Source organism: Pelophylax lessonae, assembly GCF_965119305.1.
Source record: "Pelophylax lessonae genome assembly, chromosome: 4".
In the NCBI taxonomy this organism is placed as follows: domain Eukaryota; kingdom Metazoa; phylum Chordata; class Amphibia; order Anura; family Ranidae; genus Pelophylax; species Pelophylax lessonae.
In genome coordinates this window covers 121977011-121994349 of record NC_138771.1, presented here as the reverse complement: position 1 = coordinate 121994349, position 17339 = coordinate 121977011, and the positions used below count along the sequence as shown (strand labels likewise).

Below are 17339 nucleotides of genomic sequence, written 5' to 3'. Positions count from 1 at the left end.
CAAAGCTCAAATCATCTGAAACTGCCATGAAGAATTAAGGCAATTCTGAAGGCAAAAGGGCGCCCAACCTGGTACTAGCAAGGTGTACCTAATAAAGTAGCCAGTGAGTGTATGTAAGCAGCTAATTGTTTAGTGCTGTAATATACTTATCCACCCCTGCTCAAGTGGTTTACCCTGCTCGTCCCCTCTTTAACCATGGGATTTAAATATAGCATTATCCATGTTTATAAGGACCCCTGTTTCAACCTATTTGGGACATTTCTTTGACGTTATCCCATACGGTAGCCTTTCTTGCGGTGTTAAGTTTAATCTTTCAATGAAGGATTTCAAGGCCCATCAGCTTTCTTTATCTGTATATGGTTTATTCAGAATATACAATGTCATCGGGCCACAAGCAAGACGCAGTCTGGTGATCTCATGTTTGGTAACAGCAGTCTTTATACACATATTTTTGGCTATCTAAACTATGGCCACATATTAGGGACAGTGGAATTTCCTAACTAACCTTTAACAATTATAATGATCATGCACAGATGCCAACATGTCCTCATCACTCATTGTTTGAGCCAAGTCTACTCGTTTAAGCCAGTAAGGTTACACAGACTCCTTTAACCTAAATGATATTATGAACAAATGGACCGTTTCAATCAAATATGACATGGCATTAAAACAATCCCTTAATTAATCAAAGATTCCAGGAATAAATCTTTCTATGCCAAACTAGACATTTTGCCAAACTAGGACATTTCTCAGAACTAACTTTGAAAGTCCAAAAACCTCAATACTTTTAGTCTAGCTGCCTTATTCCAAGGAAATACAGAACACAAGTTACTTTTAGTTCATCTATCTTATTCCAAGGAATCTGACAAATACATGCATTACAACTTATGTATTAAAGTTACAATGATAAGTTTACAATGTCTCTTTATGCATGCAGAAGAAATTCTTAACACAGTATTAGGAGTAGTATAGTATACATTATTATATTTTTCAAACAATATGATCTTCATATTTAATATTCAACTTGTCAGCTCCCTCCTGTTTGTTCAGATGCTTCTGTATACAAAGGGACATCTCTGATCCTCATAACTCTTGGAATCCTTAGACCCTGAGGACAAGATAAAAGGATAATTACTTTAAGATAATATGAGTGAAACGGTGAGGAATCATGGATATACAGCTAACCAGTAGATATTTGAATATAAAGATACCAATGATATATAAAACTCCATGGAACACACTGGAAGACCAGTTGAGAGGTTTAGACCAATCCAGCACCACATTCCAACTGGTCCATGGTTTTTCAGTGTATGTCTCACGGAAATCTTTAATTGTTGTGCTTTTTGTATGTGCGTAATAGCATCTTCAGCTTTAGTATCATTTGAAATGTAATTACAACATGCAGTACCTGTAATGGTTCACATTTCTCCCTGACTAGCAGTCAAGTAGTCCAACATCAGCCGGTGTTGAAGAATCCCCTGTTTAATCCAGGCCAACTTGCTAGGAGAGGTACTCTGCAATTGTGCTAAAATGCCATTATCGACAGTTAAAGATATTGCAACTTGAATGTTCTCCTCCACCACATATTGCAGAACAACACCACTAGCATTTTCATCTGCCAGAGCATTACCCTGAGAAATAAAATCCTCTGTCTTTGTATGGGTCTTGCATTTTACAAATGCCACCTTTTGTGGAAGTTGTACTGCAGCCTAATAATCGTATCTCTGTTGGATCCCAATGCTGTCATGAATCCCGTTTCTCTCTATAATTGTGCAAAATTGTGTACCACACCAATGACGGATGCTGAATCACTAAAAATGTTAACCTCACTGTCCTGTGCCAACTCTAAAGCTACACACAGAGCAGCAAGTTCAGCAGCCTGAGCATTTTTGGTGTTGGGCACAATATTTGCATGCATAATTGTTGTTTTTCCCCATTTACTACTGCACATCCAGCTAGAGTAATTCCATAATTTCTTTTTAAAGAAGACCCATTCACAAAAAGATTTGCATTAGCTGGTAATCTTTCAAGGGGAAATCTTGCAAATCAATATGTACAGTAGTCGATTCAAATATCCAGCATTTGGTGACAATCATGTAAATCAGTTGCCTCTGGTCCTGTCACTTCAGATATATCTATCACCATCCTATCTGGGGACAGAGCAATAGTTACACCCATATTTGTTAAGAGATCCCTTCCTATAAAATTACAAGGGGAGTTTGGTGACAACACAAAATGGATGCATGGTGATTTGGTTTCCCATAGCTACCCGTACAGGTTTAGCAACATCAGCAGTAAAGCTATTGTTACTTACTCCTACCAAGGAAACTGATGATCCAAAAGGGGCAAGGCCGCATCGGTGTTGTTCAACAGCGAAGGACTAGCTCCTTCAACCACTAAACAAGACTTGGAACACCTATAATTTTTATTTCCACCATAGGTTCAACATTTGGTTCCAAAACAATATCCGCAAAGTCAGGATAAACAATAGCTTCATAATTGGTGTTATCAGCACACCAATCCTCATCCTAGCGTCTCATGCACTCTCTAGCTAAATGACTTCATATGCATTATGTGCATTATCAACCAGTTCTGTAGCTGTTTTTTCCTCCATCCAGTTGTACGGAGTTCTATCTATTCCCACACATCTGGCAAAAATCCTCCTACTAACACATTTACCAATTCCACCCGTGCCATGTCTACTTCATCATTAATCATCAAATCTGTATGTTTCTGTATTGCTTCTTTGAATCTACCCCCATACTTTAACAAATCCTCTCCTTTCTTCTGAATTTCTTTGAGTAACTGCCTTAAATCCTGCCCTCTATTAAAACTGGTAGTCACCCAATCTTTTAATATTTCAGACAACCGCACAATATCTTTTTCATACACATTCTCTCCCCTCTCTTGTTTAACTATTCCCATCTCTGTTGCCACTTTATTCTTAACTACTACTTTCCATATATCCACATCCTAATCAGGCAATGCACAATCAACAAGTACCAGCCAAACCTTCCCACACAGAAAAACACAATATCCCAGCACCATCAGTGAACCTAAACAATATGTTAAATAACGCTTCCAGCTTATGTGCTTTAAAAGGGCCTTCTGCTGGCCACCATTTATCCAGATAATTTTTATGAATTTTACGAGTTAATTTATACCATTTACTGTGGAATGTCAGAGCTGTCTTGCCCCCTTGTTGTATCATTTTTTACAATGGGCATACCAGGCTGAAGTTTGGTAGGTTTCAAGCCCACAGCTTCCACCACCTTAACCAAACATACCCCGTTTTCTTTTGACAGTTCACATTTTTTCATCAAATGACAAAAAATATATAAGTATAATTATAAAATATTCTCTCTATTCACCCAGAGGTAGCAACATATGGATTCCAATTGATGTAGGATCCTATGAGCTCTATTACACTAGGCTGTGTTCCAACAGCCAACACCGCTCCTATGCTTACTGTTCTATTCTTGATGAGGCATCCCACATCGAGCAGTTCATAGGCTAGTCTTCTAGACTACTTCACCTATGCCAAAGAACATTCAGCAGAGTACTCAATCACCGTGTCACACAGAGCTTCCAGCTCTACACGCAAAAAAAAACAGAAGCCAATACTTCTGCTATATCTATTACACCCTTTATTCAGGCACTCAGTTCATACACTCGCTGAGAAATGTGGTACGTCTATAGCAAATCCCTTATTCATAACAACTATAAATTGCCTCTTTCAGGGAAGAGAGAAAACACAGTGCACTTTTTTATATTATTATGAACAACCATGTACAGATAATTACTAAAACAAAAGACTGCATTACCTCCTGTGTCCCAGCTCCATCCAACAACTCAAATCCTCACACCAGCAAAGGAGAAATCCATCGAGTAAAAGGTTTCTCGAGAAATCCTTTCCTCCTGTTGTGGGTAGAGATTGATAACAGCAGTCTTTATACACATATTTTTGGCTATCTAAACTATGGCCACATATCAGGGACAGTTGAAATTTCTTAACTGACCTTTAACAATTATCATGATCTTGCACAGATGTCGACATGCCCTCATCACTCATTGTTTGAGCCAGTAAGGTTACACAGACCCCATAAACATAAATGATTTTAAGAACAAATAGACAGTTTTAATCAAATATGACATGACATTAAAACAATCCCTTAAGTGATCAAAGATTCCGGGAATAGATCTTTCTATGCCAAACTAGACATTATGCCAAACTAGGACATTTCTCAGAACTAGTCCAAAAACCTCAATACTTTTAGTCTACCTGCCTTAGTCCAAGGAAATCCAGAACACAAGTTACTTTTGGTCCATCTACCTTATTCCAAGGAATCTGACAAATACATGCATTACAAGTTGTGTTGTAATTACAATGATAAGTTTACAATGTCCCTTTATGCATACAGAAGAAATCCTGAACACAGTATTAGTAGTAGTATAGTATACATTATTATATTTTTCAAACAATATGATCTTCATATTTAATATTCAACTTGTCAGCGGCAATCAGTTTGAGTTTGGCTAGAAGAGGCTGAGTTATCAGCATTTTCCTTTTAGGAGCTCTATTTGATTTTACACAAGGACAAGGTTATTTTGAGACGGAACCTTCTTTTTACCGAAGTAGGCCTCTAAATTTTACTTTTATAAGGGTATTGCTACCTTTGTTGTGTTTAGCTCCAGTTAACCCCAAGGAGATGTGACTCCATTGTATGGATGTAATGAGGGCTGTCAGGGTTTATCTCTCAGCCACTACTTCTTCAGACAGATTCCCTGTTTGTTTTTCCAAAAGGCTACAAAAGTTCTCCAGCTGTCAGTTCCAATTTCTAAGTGGATTTGAGGTTGCTTTGCAGTAGAAAACTCAGTAAAAGCATCCCTAAGAATTTAAGTTTAATTCAAGCAGTCTATTAACTCGCCACACTTTGGCATGATCTTAGTAACCAAACAGTATTAACTCAAAGCCCTAGCTATGTGCGGCTAGTAAAAGAACGTGGTTATTTAATAGGACTCATGTGGTTTAGCTTACAAATACTTATTGAAATGTAAATTAATTTTTTTTTCTTTTTTTAACCACTTTACCACCGGAGGATTTTGCTGTCTTCCGTCCAGGCCACTTTTTGCGATTCGGCGCTGTGCGAATTTAACTGACAATTGCGCGGTCGTGCGACGCCGTACCCAAACGAAATTTACGTCCTTTTTTTCCCACAAACAGAGCTTTCTTTTGTTGGTATTTGATCACCTGTGCGATTTTTACTTTTTGCGCTATAAACAAAAAAATAGCGTTTATTTTGAAAAAATAACAATATTTTTAACATTTTTTTTATATGAAATTCCCCCCCAAAAAATGTAAAAATCAGATTTTTTTTAAATTTTTGGCCAATTTGTTTTCTGCTACCTATGTTTGGTAAAAAAAATCGCAATAAGCTTATTTTGATTGGTTTGCGCAAAAGTTATTGCGTTTACTAACTAAGGGAAAGATTTTTGGTGTTTTTTTTTTAACGCGTAATGGCGGCGATCTGCGATTTTTTTTTTTGCGGGACTGTGACATTGCGGCGGACAGATCGGACCCTTGACTGACATTTTTGACACTTTTGGGGGTACCAGTGACATTACTGCAGTAATCAGTGCTATATATATGCACTGTTACTGTAAAAATGACACTGGCAGTGAAGGGGTTAATTTTATTGGAGAGGGAGGGGTTAATGTATGCCTGGTGCTTACTAACGTGTGGGGGGGAGGTGACTGAGTGACAGAAGGACAGATCGGATGTCCAGCTATGCTGAACACTCCGATCTGTCAGTCCCTGTCACTATGGAGATCCGCCCGCTCTGTTTACACAAGCGGGCGGATCTCCTCACTCGATTCCCCGACGATCGGGTCAGAGCAGCGGCGATCGCCACTGCTCCTCCCCTGGCCCGACTCCCGCTGTGAATGAAAACAGCGGGAGCGCGCCTCCGGTGGCGCGCGAGCGCCGCCTACAGGGGGAGGAGTCCAGCGACGTAGGTCTACGTCGCTGGACGGGAACGAGCCACTGTGCCGCAGTAGCAGCACAGTGGCCGGTGGGCAAGTGGTTAAAAACATAAACTCTCTTCTTTCTTCACTAAATTGAAAATGAAAACAATGCCATAAAGACATCCATTAACACTTGTCCAGACATCTCACCACATTCCCAGTATTTAAAGAGGAAGTAAACCCTCCTCTGACACTTTTACATATAGGTAAGCCTATGATAAGGCTTACCTATAGGTACTGTAAATATCTCCTAAACATGTACCGTTTAGGAGATATTTACCTTACATGCAGCCAGTGACGTCACTGGCACATGCGCTCTGAAGGAACGGCCACTGGTGCCGTTTCTTCAGAGCCCCGTGCCGTGACTGTCGGGCTCCCGCGCGCGGGAGTGACGTCACCGCTGCTCCGGCCAATCAGATGGCCAGATGCCGCGATCCCGGAAGACGGGCGACTGGACATGTCGCCCGTCATACAGGTAAGTGGGCGGCACGGCGGGGGCTCGTTCTAAGGTAAGTATTTCATAATGAGCTAGTATGCGATGCAAAAAAAAGTTGTATGGGTTTACAACCTCTTTTACCCCCAGTATTGGCATGGCTACTTAAAATGAATTCTAATAAACAATTCCTAAGCATAGCAGTAGTAGGCAGTGGAAATTGCACATATTACTGCACATCAGACAGACCTCACTAAGTTTATAACCTACAGTATCTCATAAAAGTGAGTACACCCCTCATATTTTTGTAAATATTTTATAATATATTTTCATGTGACAACACTGAAGAAATTACACTTTGCTACGATGTAAAGTAGTGAGTGTACAGCTTGTATAACAGAGTAAAACACTGCGATATGAGGTAAGCAGCTAGCACTTCGAATAAAGATAGACTTCCAAAAACAAAACACAAACAGACAGTGCAGTGCTAATCATAGATAATAGAACCAGTGAATAAGATATACATAATATATGACAATGAATGTAAATCATACAAAAAAGTCCATAAGTAATTGGTAAATTCAGGAGAGAAAAGGTAGATGACACCAGCATTCTCAGAAAAACCATATACAAAGAGGAAGAGGGTGACTGGAAAACAGGAAATAGCTTCACACCCTAAGTGGTATAAGGTAATCACCTTACCAGATCCCAATGACCACTGAATCATAGGTGGTCCAAATAGGCAAGCAATCGATCATCCGTCCATAAGGCATGGGTACATAAAGGATCAGCCATCAGCCAACTCATAAGTCATGAAAAGCAAGAGATAAAAGTGCTCCCACAGTGTATTAAAAGATGTAACATTTGTTGAAGATAAAAAATATTGCACTTACAGCAAATAATACAGTACAGGCATTAAAATCATGTGCTGCAGTGTTCCTGCAGAGTTTGCTCCAAAGTCCTGACTTCTGAGAGGAATCAGAAATCCTCCAATCAGAAATCTAGACCAACCTCCAGACGACGTCACGGATGACAAAACATGTAGGGTGTGGTTTATGGCGGTGACGACATCACGCTTCTCGTTTCTGATTGGAAGATTGCTGATATCTCTCAGAAGCCGCCATTACTCCTCCTGCAGTCTGGCTCCCGCTGTGTCTAATCACGTACATGTACGTGATTATGCACAGCCAAGTCGCCCTGCCGCAGTAAATCTGCGTGGGGCGGTCGGCAAGTGGTTAAAGTCCCACTAGTTGCTATTTTTTTCCTACAATGTCCTTTTTTGGGATTTGGTGCTGGCTTGATCAATACAGGACTTCAGCGTTTCCAAACCTATTTCATAAGATGATAAAGTAAGGTGCAGCGCTAATCAAATGACAGAAAGTCCACATCCAAAGACAGAGTATAAAGCGAATCTTCAATCCATATTGTGAGGACCACCACCGACACCCATTCACACAGTCTCTTACCATATGCCACAGACCCTCACTACAAAGGTCTATGGAAGCAGTGTATTATACATTAGGCACAGGTAATAGTGAAATCCTTCAATGCTCCTCCTCAATGATCCTCTCCACAATTATAGCATCTCATGTGTAAATAAATGAAACACTTCTCATGGTGTAGACGTCGTAAACTGATTTATTAGGAATAAAAGATTCACTTACATAAAAGTTATAAAACTCCAGCGTGTCCAAATATGTCAGTTTGGCATTTCAAGCAAACAAGATGGTCGCTATATCCCACCGTGTATCAGCATCATACATCATGGACTCCTCCCAAGATAATTATCTATATTTCATAAGATGGCAGCACACCTCCTTATTGCAGCATACTCACATGGCATTCTGCATGACTGAGGCTTGAAGGCAGAATCCCTATTAGAGAAAAATATCCCCATGATGGGGGCACAGAATGTGTTTCTGCTGGATCTACTGGAATTTTCTTTTTATTATACCGTTTTCCAGCTAAGCACTAGCTATCAACAAATCAGAGGTAACTCTGTGGGGGCTCCCTGGGCATCCACCTGTGCCTGCCTGCATCTAGGTTGTGGGAAGAAGAGGTTGTCAGTAAATATTCAATGCACTGCAGTCATGTGGTACAAGACCAAGGGGTTTAAAAATGTTGATGGACAAAGAAACTTAAAATCAACCAGTTTATTACCTGCTCTACAAGTAGGTTTGTTTTTTTTTTTCTGGGATGTCCATGCAAAATATATTACATAGGGATGACTAAACACCAACTATGAGCACACAATAGAAGTATTAAAAATAATGAGAAAGATAGCCCATTGGCCCAACATTTTATACAAAAACAGTGGTCAAACACGAGGGCAAAAAGTAAAAGGGGTTTATGTCTTGAGCAGGTGACCCAGAAGAAGTAAATACCATATTGCTACAAAAAGAAAAAATGTGGATCTATAAACTAGGTACTTCATCTTTGGCAGATTTAAAATACTTGCTAATTTAAACAATTTTTTTTTCTTGGTATTGGGCCTTAGTATTATTTCCCCCCCAAAAACTCCCCCACCCCACTTTCTCCCAGAGGCAAGGTTCCTCATTCCTACTAGATACTCTTTTTTGAAGTATCCTGCTAAAATAGTCCAGTTTGCCTTACACTAATATATATTTTCTGTTCTCCAAATGAAGTGTGCTTTTTGATGGTACTGTATATTTTAGAAGTGTGAAATCTCCACATCAATATTGCTTCCCATGGACAAGGGGCCATTAGTACTATTTGATCATATGTGTGATATAAGCTAAAATGTAACTCCTGACAATTGTATATGTATGGCTTAAGATGCTGTTCTAGATAATGGCATTGTGGAGGCTTTAAAGTTAATTTTATATTAATGCTGACACTTGAACTACCCAGGAAGAGGGAGCCAACAGGTGGATAATGGGGCAGGTACTCATAAGCAGCTTAAATGGGACTCTCCTCCAGTTCTCACTGAGTGAGTGCACAGGTGAATCTCATTGCCATCATCATGCTAGACTCCACTCATACCATGCCCATATTAGTCCTTCATCCCTGTGTGTACTAACCTGCCATGGCGTGGACACCCAAATGGCTATGCGGGTTGAAAATGCGGGAACTTGAGTGAACGCACTGGCCAGCTGAATCCATCTAAGTAAATCCTACTGTGGCAAACTCAAGAAGATTTTTAGTAGAGGCAGGCAGACGGCAAAATAAGCCCTGTGAAAGCCTTTCTGCAGAACCTACTTTTCTGCTGGTCGGCTTGAAGGGTTACTTTATATGGCTTATAGTGCTTCTATGCTTGCAAATACACAGACCAAGCTAATTGTTTAACACCGCTGCTTCACTATTCATTGCCAAGCTTACTGATGCATGGACTGTCATGGAATTAAGGGCTGTCTGAGTCTGAATGAAGCTGATAATTAACCCACTAAATCTTGACCTGTTGAATTAAGTCTTTGCTTAGAGATCCTGAGTGTGATTTGCAGTTTTTAAAGTCAGTGAGTGATGCTATTACTCTGCTTGCCAAAACTTTGCTTACCAGCACATTTCTTCTGCTTTGGACTATCCCTATAGAGTGACATGATTATGGTGCAATAAGGAGGTTACCCTATAAATATGCTGCCATCTTGTTTAATACCTCCATATTACTGGTCATTCTTGTTTATATTCCTAAACATGACTTGTCAAGAACACAGAGGAAACAATGTTTTTTAAGAAATGTTTTATTTGAATGTTTATAGGAGTGCACAAGAGGAGATGTACCATCATTATTTTTTTTTTTCTAAGATCGCTTATAAACTTAGGGCGTTCTATCTGACATGGAGTATATGTGAAATCCACTGCCCCCTTCTGGTATACTTAGGCATTGTTTATAAGAACTCCTTATAAGTAGCCATGCTGTTAATGAGTTAATTACTGGGATTTTGACAAGATGATGCACAGACAATGTTGTCCTCATTAAATTGGTGATAGGAGATGAGAGTATTTTTGTTTAGCCTGGGGGGGGGGGGGCAACCAGGCGCCAGTCCTGTCATCAGGACAGCCATCAGAAATTTTGGGGCCCCTTACACAGCTTTAGGCCTGGGCCCCTCCGGCCCTGACAACCAACATTCTCCAGGGCCGTCTCGCCAAATCCGCCCACTAGCCATCCCACTGAGTCCTTTAGTGCACCCACTTTTGTTTGAACATTCTTACAACTTAATATATGAAAATGAATCCAATCCAGCAAAGAGACATCTCCATATATATTCAGCAAAGAGACAGCCCAATCCAGCAAAAGACATTCCAATCCAGCAAAGAGACAGCCCAATCCAGCAAGAGAAATCCCTTCGGCTGCAACGGCTTACTCTGCGGCCATCCTGCTTTAGCAATTGCTAGTTACTACAGCAGCAACAACTCAATCACATTGGTTGGGTCTGGGCGGCCAGGCCCCTTGGGACGCCTGGGCCCCCTACATATGCATGGGCTGTCCCCCCCTGATGGCTGCCCTGCCTGTCATCGCCGGGCATCCCAGACAGGTGTCCTTGTGTCGTGTGTATGGGGGTGGGGAGGGGCAGCCCTGTGAGGGCAAGTTAAAGGAGTTGAGGGGTGGGATTGAAAAAAATGGTTTAGGGGAGATCTGGGGCTGTAGGCAAGTAGTAGGGGCATGTCAGAGGAGGAGCAGGGCTGACAGGGGTGGAGAGAACCTCTAGCAGGTAGTGTCTACTGTGTGGTTCTCAGTGACACCATGATAGGGTAGACTTCAGCCTCAAGCTCTGGGCTAATGGAGCTCCTCCTATCACTGGGTGCAGGTCCAGGCTTAGCTGTCCAGGGAGACTCTCAGGCTCACCTCATGAGCAGGAACTGGATGCTCTGGACTGGCTCAGCAATGGCCCTTAGCCGAACACCCCCTAGACAGCCTGGAGCCGGTGCGGCCGCCTATCAGTGCTGCCTCACCAGTGCCCATTATTGCAGCATCATCAGTGCCATTGGTGCAGCCTCATCAACGCTCCTAATTGAAGAAGAAAAATACTTATTTGCTACATTTTATAACCAAAATGAAGTGTGAAGAATGATGTTTTTTTCATGTAATTATATAAAAAATAAAAAACCAGCAGTGATTAAATACCACCAAAAGAAAGCTTTGTCTGTGTGAAAAAAATTGATAAAAATTTTACATGGATACAGTGTTACATGACCACTCAATTGTCTTTCAAAGTGTGACAGCGCTGAAAGCTGAAAATTGGCCTTGGCAGGGGGTGAACATAACCAGTAGGCAAACAACAAAAAACTGGCTCCTAAGTTGTTTAGCTGGCTCCTAGATTCAAAGCAAATGTGTTATGCCCTGATTTAAAATAAACATTTTAATTATTTGTGAACTAAGCCACGTGAATCTTATTAAGTGACCGCTTTATTTTTTCCTAGCCACACATAACTAGGGAATTTAGTACAGGTTGTACCAATTGATTTGCAGGCCTCTGAGTTGCACGAGTCCTTTTCCTAATAATGCCCACTCCACTAGAGTGATGATTTACTTCTTGGGCTTCTCGTCATCAGGCTTCTATTCTGAACAGTGGTTATAGCCTCCTCTAGGGGGCCTTGTATGTATGTGCCTAGTGTTCATTTAGAGAAATGACACCCCTGTATTCCTTTAAAATGCATGTAAGCCCAAACAATGTACTCCTCTGTTTTGCTCTCTTTGGTCTGTTAAAGCAGTAGTAAGCCGCATTAAAAATAATAAAAAATAAAATCGGGCCCCGGGCAGTTTAAGTCATAATTTGCTAGTACGTATCGTATACCAGCACGTTATGACAGACTTACCTGAAAATTAAGCCCTCCAGCGATGTGCTGTTACTGCTGAAGGCACTTTCATCTTCACCCAGGCTTCTTTCCGGGTTCAGGGGCTTCGGCGATATGAATGGCCGAGCAGCGATGACTTCACTCCCGTGTATGGACCGGTCATATTATTATTATTATTATACAGGATTTATATAGCGCCAACAGTTTGCGCAGCGCTTTACAATGTGAGGGAAGACAATACAGTTTTGAATACGATTCAAAACAGGAGGAACTAGAGGGCCCTGCTCGTTCGAGCTTACAATCTAGAAGGGAGGGTCAAGTGAAACAAAAGGCAATAACTGTGGGGGATGGGCTGAGGGAGAAAATGGAGGTATATTTATTAGGTGTGGGTAGGATAGGCTTCTCTGAAAAGGAGGGTTTTCAGAGATCGCCTAAAAGCTAATAGAGTAGGAAATAATCGAACAGATAAGGGTAAGGAGTTCCATAGGATTGGAGAGGCTCTGGAAAAGTCCTGGAGGCAAGCATGGGAGGAGGTGACGAGGGAGCTAGAGAGCAGGAGGTTTTGAGAAGAACGAAGAGAGTGATTAGGTTGGTATTTTGAGACTAGGCTAGTGATGTATCACACATTACATCTAAAGTAAGTATCTCCCAAATAGTTCAAGTTTAGGAGATATTTACTGTAGCTATAGGTAAGCCTTATCATAGGCTTACCTGTAAGTAAAAAGCATACATAGGAGTTTACTCCCAATTTAAATATACTATTGAACGCATTTTGTTATATCTTTTTCAATAAGTGCAAACATACATGAGGATCCTGCCAGAAAGTGGGTTCCCGGCAGGGTCACCAGGTAAAAATAATAAACATACCGCCATCTAAGGACTAGTAAGCTGCAATATAACATTTTTGTTTTTGGGTTTAGATACTTTCATTGTAACCAAGAAAGGGTATTATCAATTTTACTGTGCTGTTTGGAAGGGTAAGGTATGTCTCCAGACTGTATGGAATGAGATCCAAATAATTTGGTAGGTAACACAGTTAGATTGTATTTACCTAATTCTTTATTTAATGGTTTGGAGTTCAATTTTAAGATTTTGCTACATATTCTCTTTGCAGACGTGTGTAGTCCGTGCATGGGATACAACAAAGCCACTGCTGTTCTGCCCAGCTATGAATACAGTCATGTGGAATCATCCAATCACAGCACAACAAATTAAAAGTCTTCTAAGTTTTGGCTACACAGAAATCCCATGTATTGAGAAGACGCTGGTGTGTGGAGACAGTGGTCAGTAACTAAAATTTTCAACAAACCTTGTTTTGTTCTCTGTTTTCTACTAAGGTTTGCAAGTGTCACTTTGGTAGTGCTACTTAAAATAACACTAATTTTCATATTATCAGAGATTGGATTTGGAAGTATGAATTGAGGTCTGTGGGTAATCTGAGGGTTTTGTTAACAGTAGGTAAAGTATGAGTTTAGGTAAAACGATTTTTTTTTTCTAGATTCACACTTTACACTAAATGCAGAGTGTCCCTTTTGCTGGTGCCAGCTGCCAGTGCAAAAAAGAAGTCCTCTGCCCTCTTCCATACCCTGCAGCCAAAACCTTCTGGTGCTGCGGGGGTTTATACCAGAGCTGGACCTGTGACAGCCACTCATCAAGAGTGCCAACTATGCTTTCCCTTTCTGCCTCCATTCTCCATTCCTAGAAGCTATACTATAGCTTCCATTAAAGAAAAGCAATCTATGAATGTTGGACAGGCTGATGAATGAAAGGTCTGCTTTCTCCATTCATAGATCACTTTCCAGTCATACAATCTATAGTACAGCTTCTATAAATGGAAGGGGGGGGGGGCGGCAGAATAGGTGGGCATAGTTGGAACTCTGTAAGTAAGTTCTCTTGTTCTGACTTAGAAAATATTTCATACCGTGAAGTAGAATGCAATGACAATTACAATTTCTTTTTTTTTTTATCAATATTTCATTCAAGAAAGGCAACATGAGAAGACATTATATTAATTTTAACTAGGAGTTGAAAGGTATATTTTATTTTTGTTTTGAAATTTAAATAAACGTATCACCTGGAAAAGAAGGGTTTGGAAAACAACCTTGTGGTACACCAAAAGAGGTGTAGGGAGAAGAGATAGAGGCTGATTTATTAAAGCAGTTGAGAATCTTCACACATCAAATTGTTTGAATAATAGGATTTTTGTAAACACATAAAATCCATTCTTAGAGTTCATTGAGTGACGCAGGATTCAAAGACCTTTGTGTTATACTGCTGCCCACAGGAGGATTTGGACACAAGAAAAAATAAACAGTCAGCAGCCCTGCACAACACCTCCCATTCACAGCATGCCTCAGTTTTGTAACAAAGCAGTGCCAAGCAGAGCTTTCTTTTAATGGTATTGGATCACCTCCTGTGTTTATTTTTTGCGCTATAAACAAAAAGCAACTGACAAATTAGAAAAAAAATATATATATATATTTTTTTTACTTTCAGCTATAAAACCTATTCCATAAAAAAAAAAATTAAAAAAATTGAATTTCTTTATCAATTTAGGCCCATATGTATTCTGCTATGTATTTTTGGTAAAACAAAATCACAATAGGCGTATAATGATTGGTTTGCGCGAAAGTTATATTGTCTATAAACGATGGGATCAATTTATGTAATTTTTTTTTTTACTAGTAATGGTGGTGATCAGCGACTTATAGCGGGACTGCAATATTGCAGTGGACAAATTAGACACTAACTGCTACTTTTGACACTTTTTTGGGGACCAGTGACACTAATACAGTGATCAGGGCTAAATAAACATGCACTGTCGCTGTACTAATGACACTGGCTGGGAAGGGGTTAACATCAGGGGTGATCAAGTGAGTAACTGTGTGCCTAGCTGGTGTTTTACTGTAGTGGGGAGGTGCTTGTACTAGGGGAAGGCACAGATCTGTGCCCCTGCTTTGCAGGAACACAGGATCAATGCCTTCCTTACTGGCAGAATGGCAATCTGCCTTGCTTACATAGGTAGATCGCAGTTATGCCTGTGTCCTGAATGATTAGTGAGTGTCGGTGGACGTTGGGTCCACAGTACCCGCTGATTAGCTCCCACTATGTTGAATCACAGCAGGAGCGAGCTTCTGGTGGTTCTCTCAGCGCTCTTGGTTCTCTCATTGTGTAGATTTAGCATCATCCCCAGGGAAAGTTCCTTCCTTGGTCGTCTTGTGGTTATAGAGCCCAACTGACAGCTTATGCTGCTGCCTTTCAGTTGGAAAGTTTGGGTAGCCATTCCCACCTGGACACATCCTTTTTCTGCATCAGTTTTTCTGAGTGAAACATTTCTTAACTCAAACTCTAGATGGCAATTTTGTATTATACATGCCATTAGTCTATTTGCCAATAGCTTTGCACCCAATGTTTGATATGCCCTCCTCCAAAATAATGGATTTAACTAAAAATACCTTGACTCATTTATATTTGCCTAATATACAACAATAGTGTCTATTTTTCCATTTTATTAGAGGACAGCATGTGTAAACATTTCCAGTAGCATTTGTTTGAGAAATGTTCACGCAACTAAGCCGATGATTCCTTCTAAAAACAGATTTTATATGCAAGTCTGAGAAAATTGCCAAATGTATATATCTGACATAGCAAAAGCAGCAGAAAAGTAAATCATTCGCTGGTGTGATGGAAAAAATATGCAAGTACTCATCCTTGATGTCTACAGAGGCTGGAAAGTCTCCTTAATGGAGTAAGACTACGACAGACCTGGAAGATTACATGCAGTTTTTTTTTAGTCTAAATGAAGACATTTGAGGGGGATTTAAAAAAACTGCAGCATGCAAAATCTGGTGCAGCTCCACAAAGAAACCTGTCAGCTTCCAGGTTTTATTGTCAAAGCCAATTTAAACAAGCTAAAGTTAAAAGCTGGTTGGCTGCCATGCACAGCTGCACCAGATTGCGTGTTCCAGTTTTAATAAATCTCCCCATTAAAGTCTTGAGATCCAAGATGAGGCAAATACCCCACTTTTGAAAGGGAAAGAATCCGCGCTTAGTATAAAGATTTTGATATGAAGATTGGCTGCAGCCTACCTCTAAATAGGGATGATCGAACTTTTGAAAAGTTCGGTTCGACCAGAACACCCGAACTTCACGAAAGTTCGGTTCGGATTTCAGAACCCCATTGAAATCAATGGGACCCGAACTTCTGTAATCAAAAAACACCATTTTTAAGCCCTAAAACCCAATAAATGCCCCTAAAAAGTGCCTAGGGTTCTGGGTCATGCCCCAGGGACTATTAATCACACAAAAAAAAGTTCTTAAAAATTGTCATTTTTGATAAAAAAGCCAATTATTGAAAAATTAAAAAAAAAAAAAAAGAGATTTTTTTGATTTTTACTTTGGATTTAGTATCTGGGGGGTCTAAAAGGTGTGCATGTGAAGTTTCAGCTCTGTAGCATGTCCAGAACCATGAAAAAAAAAAAAAGATAATTTTTCAGTAGAACAGGGATGTGGTTCGGGAGCCTCCTTTAACTTTAACACCTATATGATCTTTTTTTCTGGTTCTGGACATGCTACAGAGCTGAAACTTCACAGGTACACCTTTTAGACCCCCCAGACACAAAATCACACAAAAAAAGTTCTTAAAAATTGTCATTTTTGATAAAAAAGCCAATTATTGAAAAATTAAAAAAAAAAAAAAAAAAAAGAGATTTTTTGATTTTTACTTTGGATTTAGTATCTGGGGGGTCTAAAAGGTGTGCATGTGAAGTTTCAGGTCTGTAGCATGTCCAGAACCCCCCAAAAATTAGCATTTTCTTATAATTTTTATTAGAACAGGAATACGGCTTCTCTACGGCGCTTTTTCTTGCATTTATCGGGCATTTTTGGAGGCAGGCATGACTTTTTTTGGATTTAGTGTCTGGGGGGTCTAAAAAGTGTACCTGTGAAGCTTCAGCTCTGTAGCATGTCCAGAACCAGAAAAAAAGATAATTTTTCAGTAGAGCAGGGATGGTGGGACCCCTCTTTTACACTTATATGATCTTTTTTTGGGGTTCTGGACATGCTACAGAGCTGAAACTTCACAGGTACACCTTTTAGACCCCCCAGACACAAAATCACACAAAAAAAG

At 40.1% G+C, this 17339-nt stretch overlaps 1 protein-coding gene across 1 annotated transcript in view; it reads left to right on the top strand.

The window, feature by feature from the left end:
• Positions 1-17339, top strand: part of PPCDC (phosphopantothenoylcysteine decarboxylase) — a 138938-nt gene that overhangs the window by 103492 nt on the left and 18107 nt on the right. The window contains exon 5 of the mRNA XM_082256187.1: positions 13326-13494. Coding sequence (XP_082112313.1) covers positions 13326-13494 — 169 coding nt within the window. The remainder of the gene's footprint in view (positions 1-13325; positions 13495-17339) is intronic.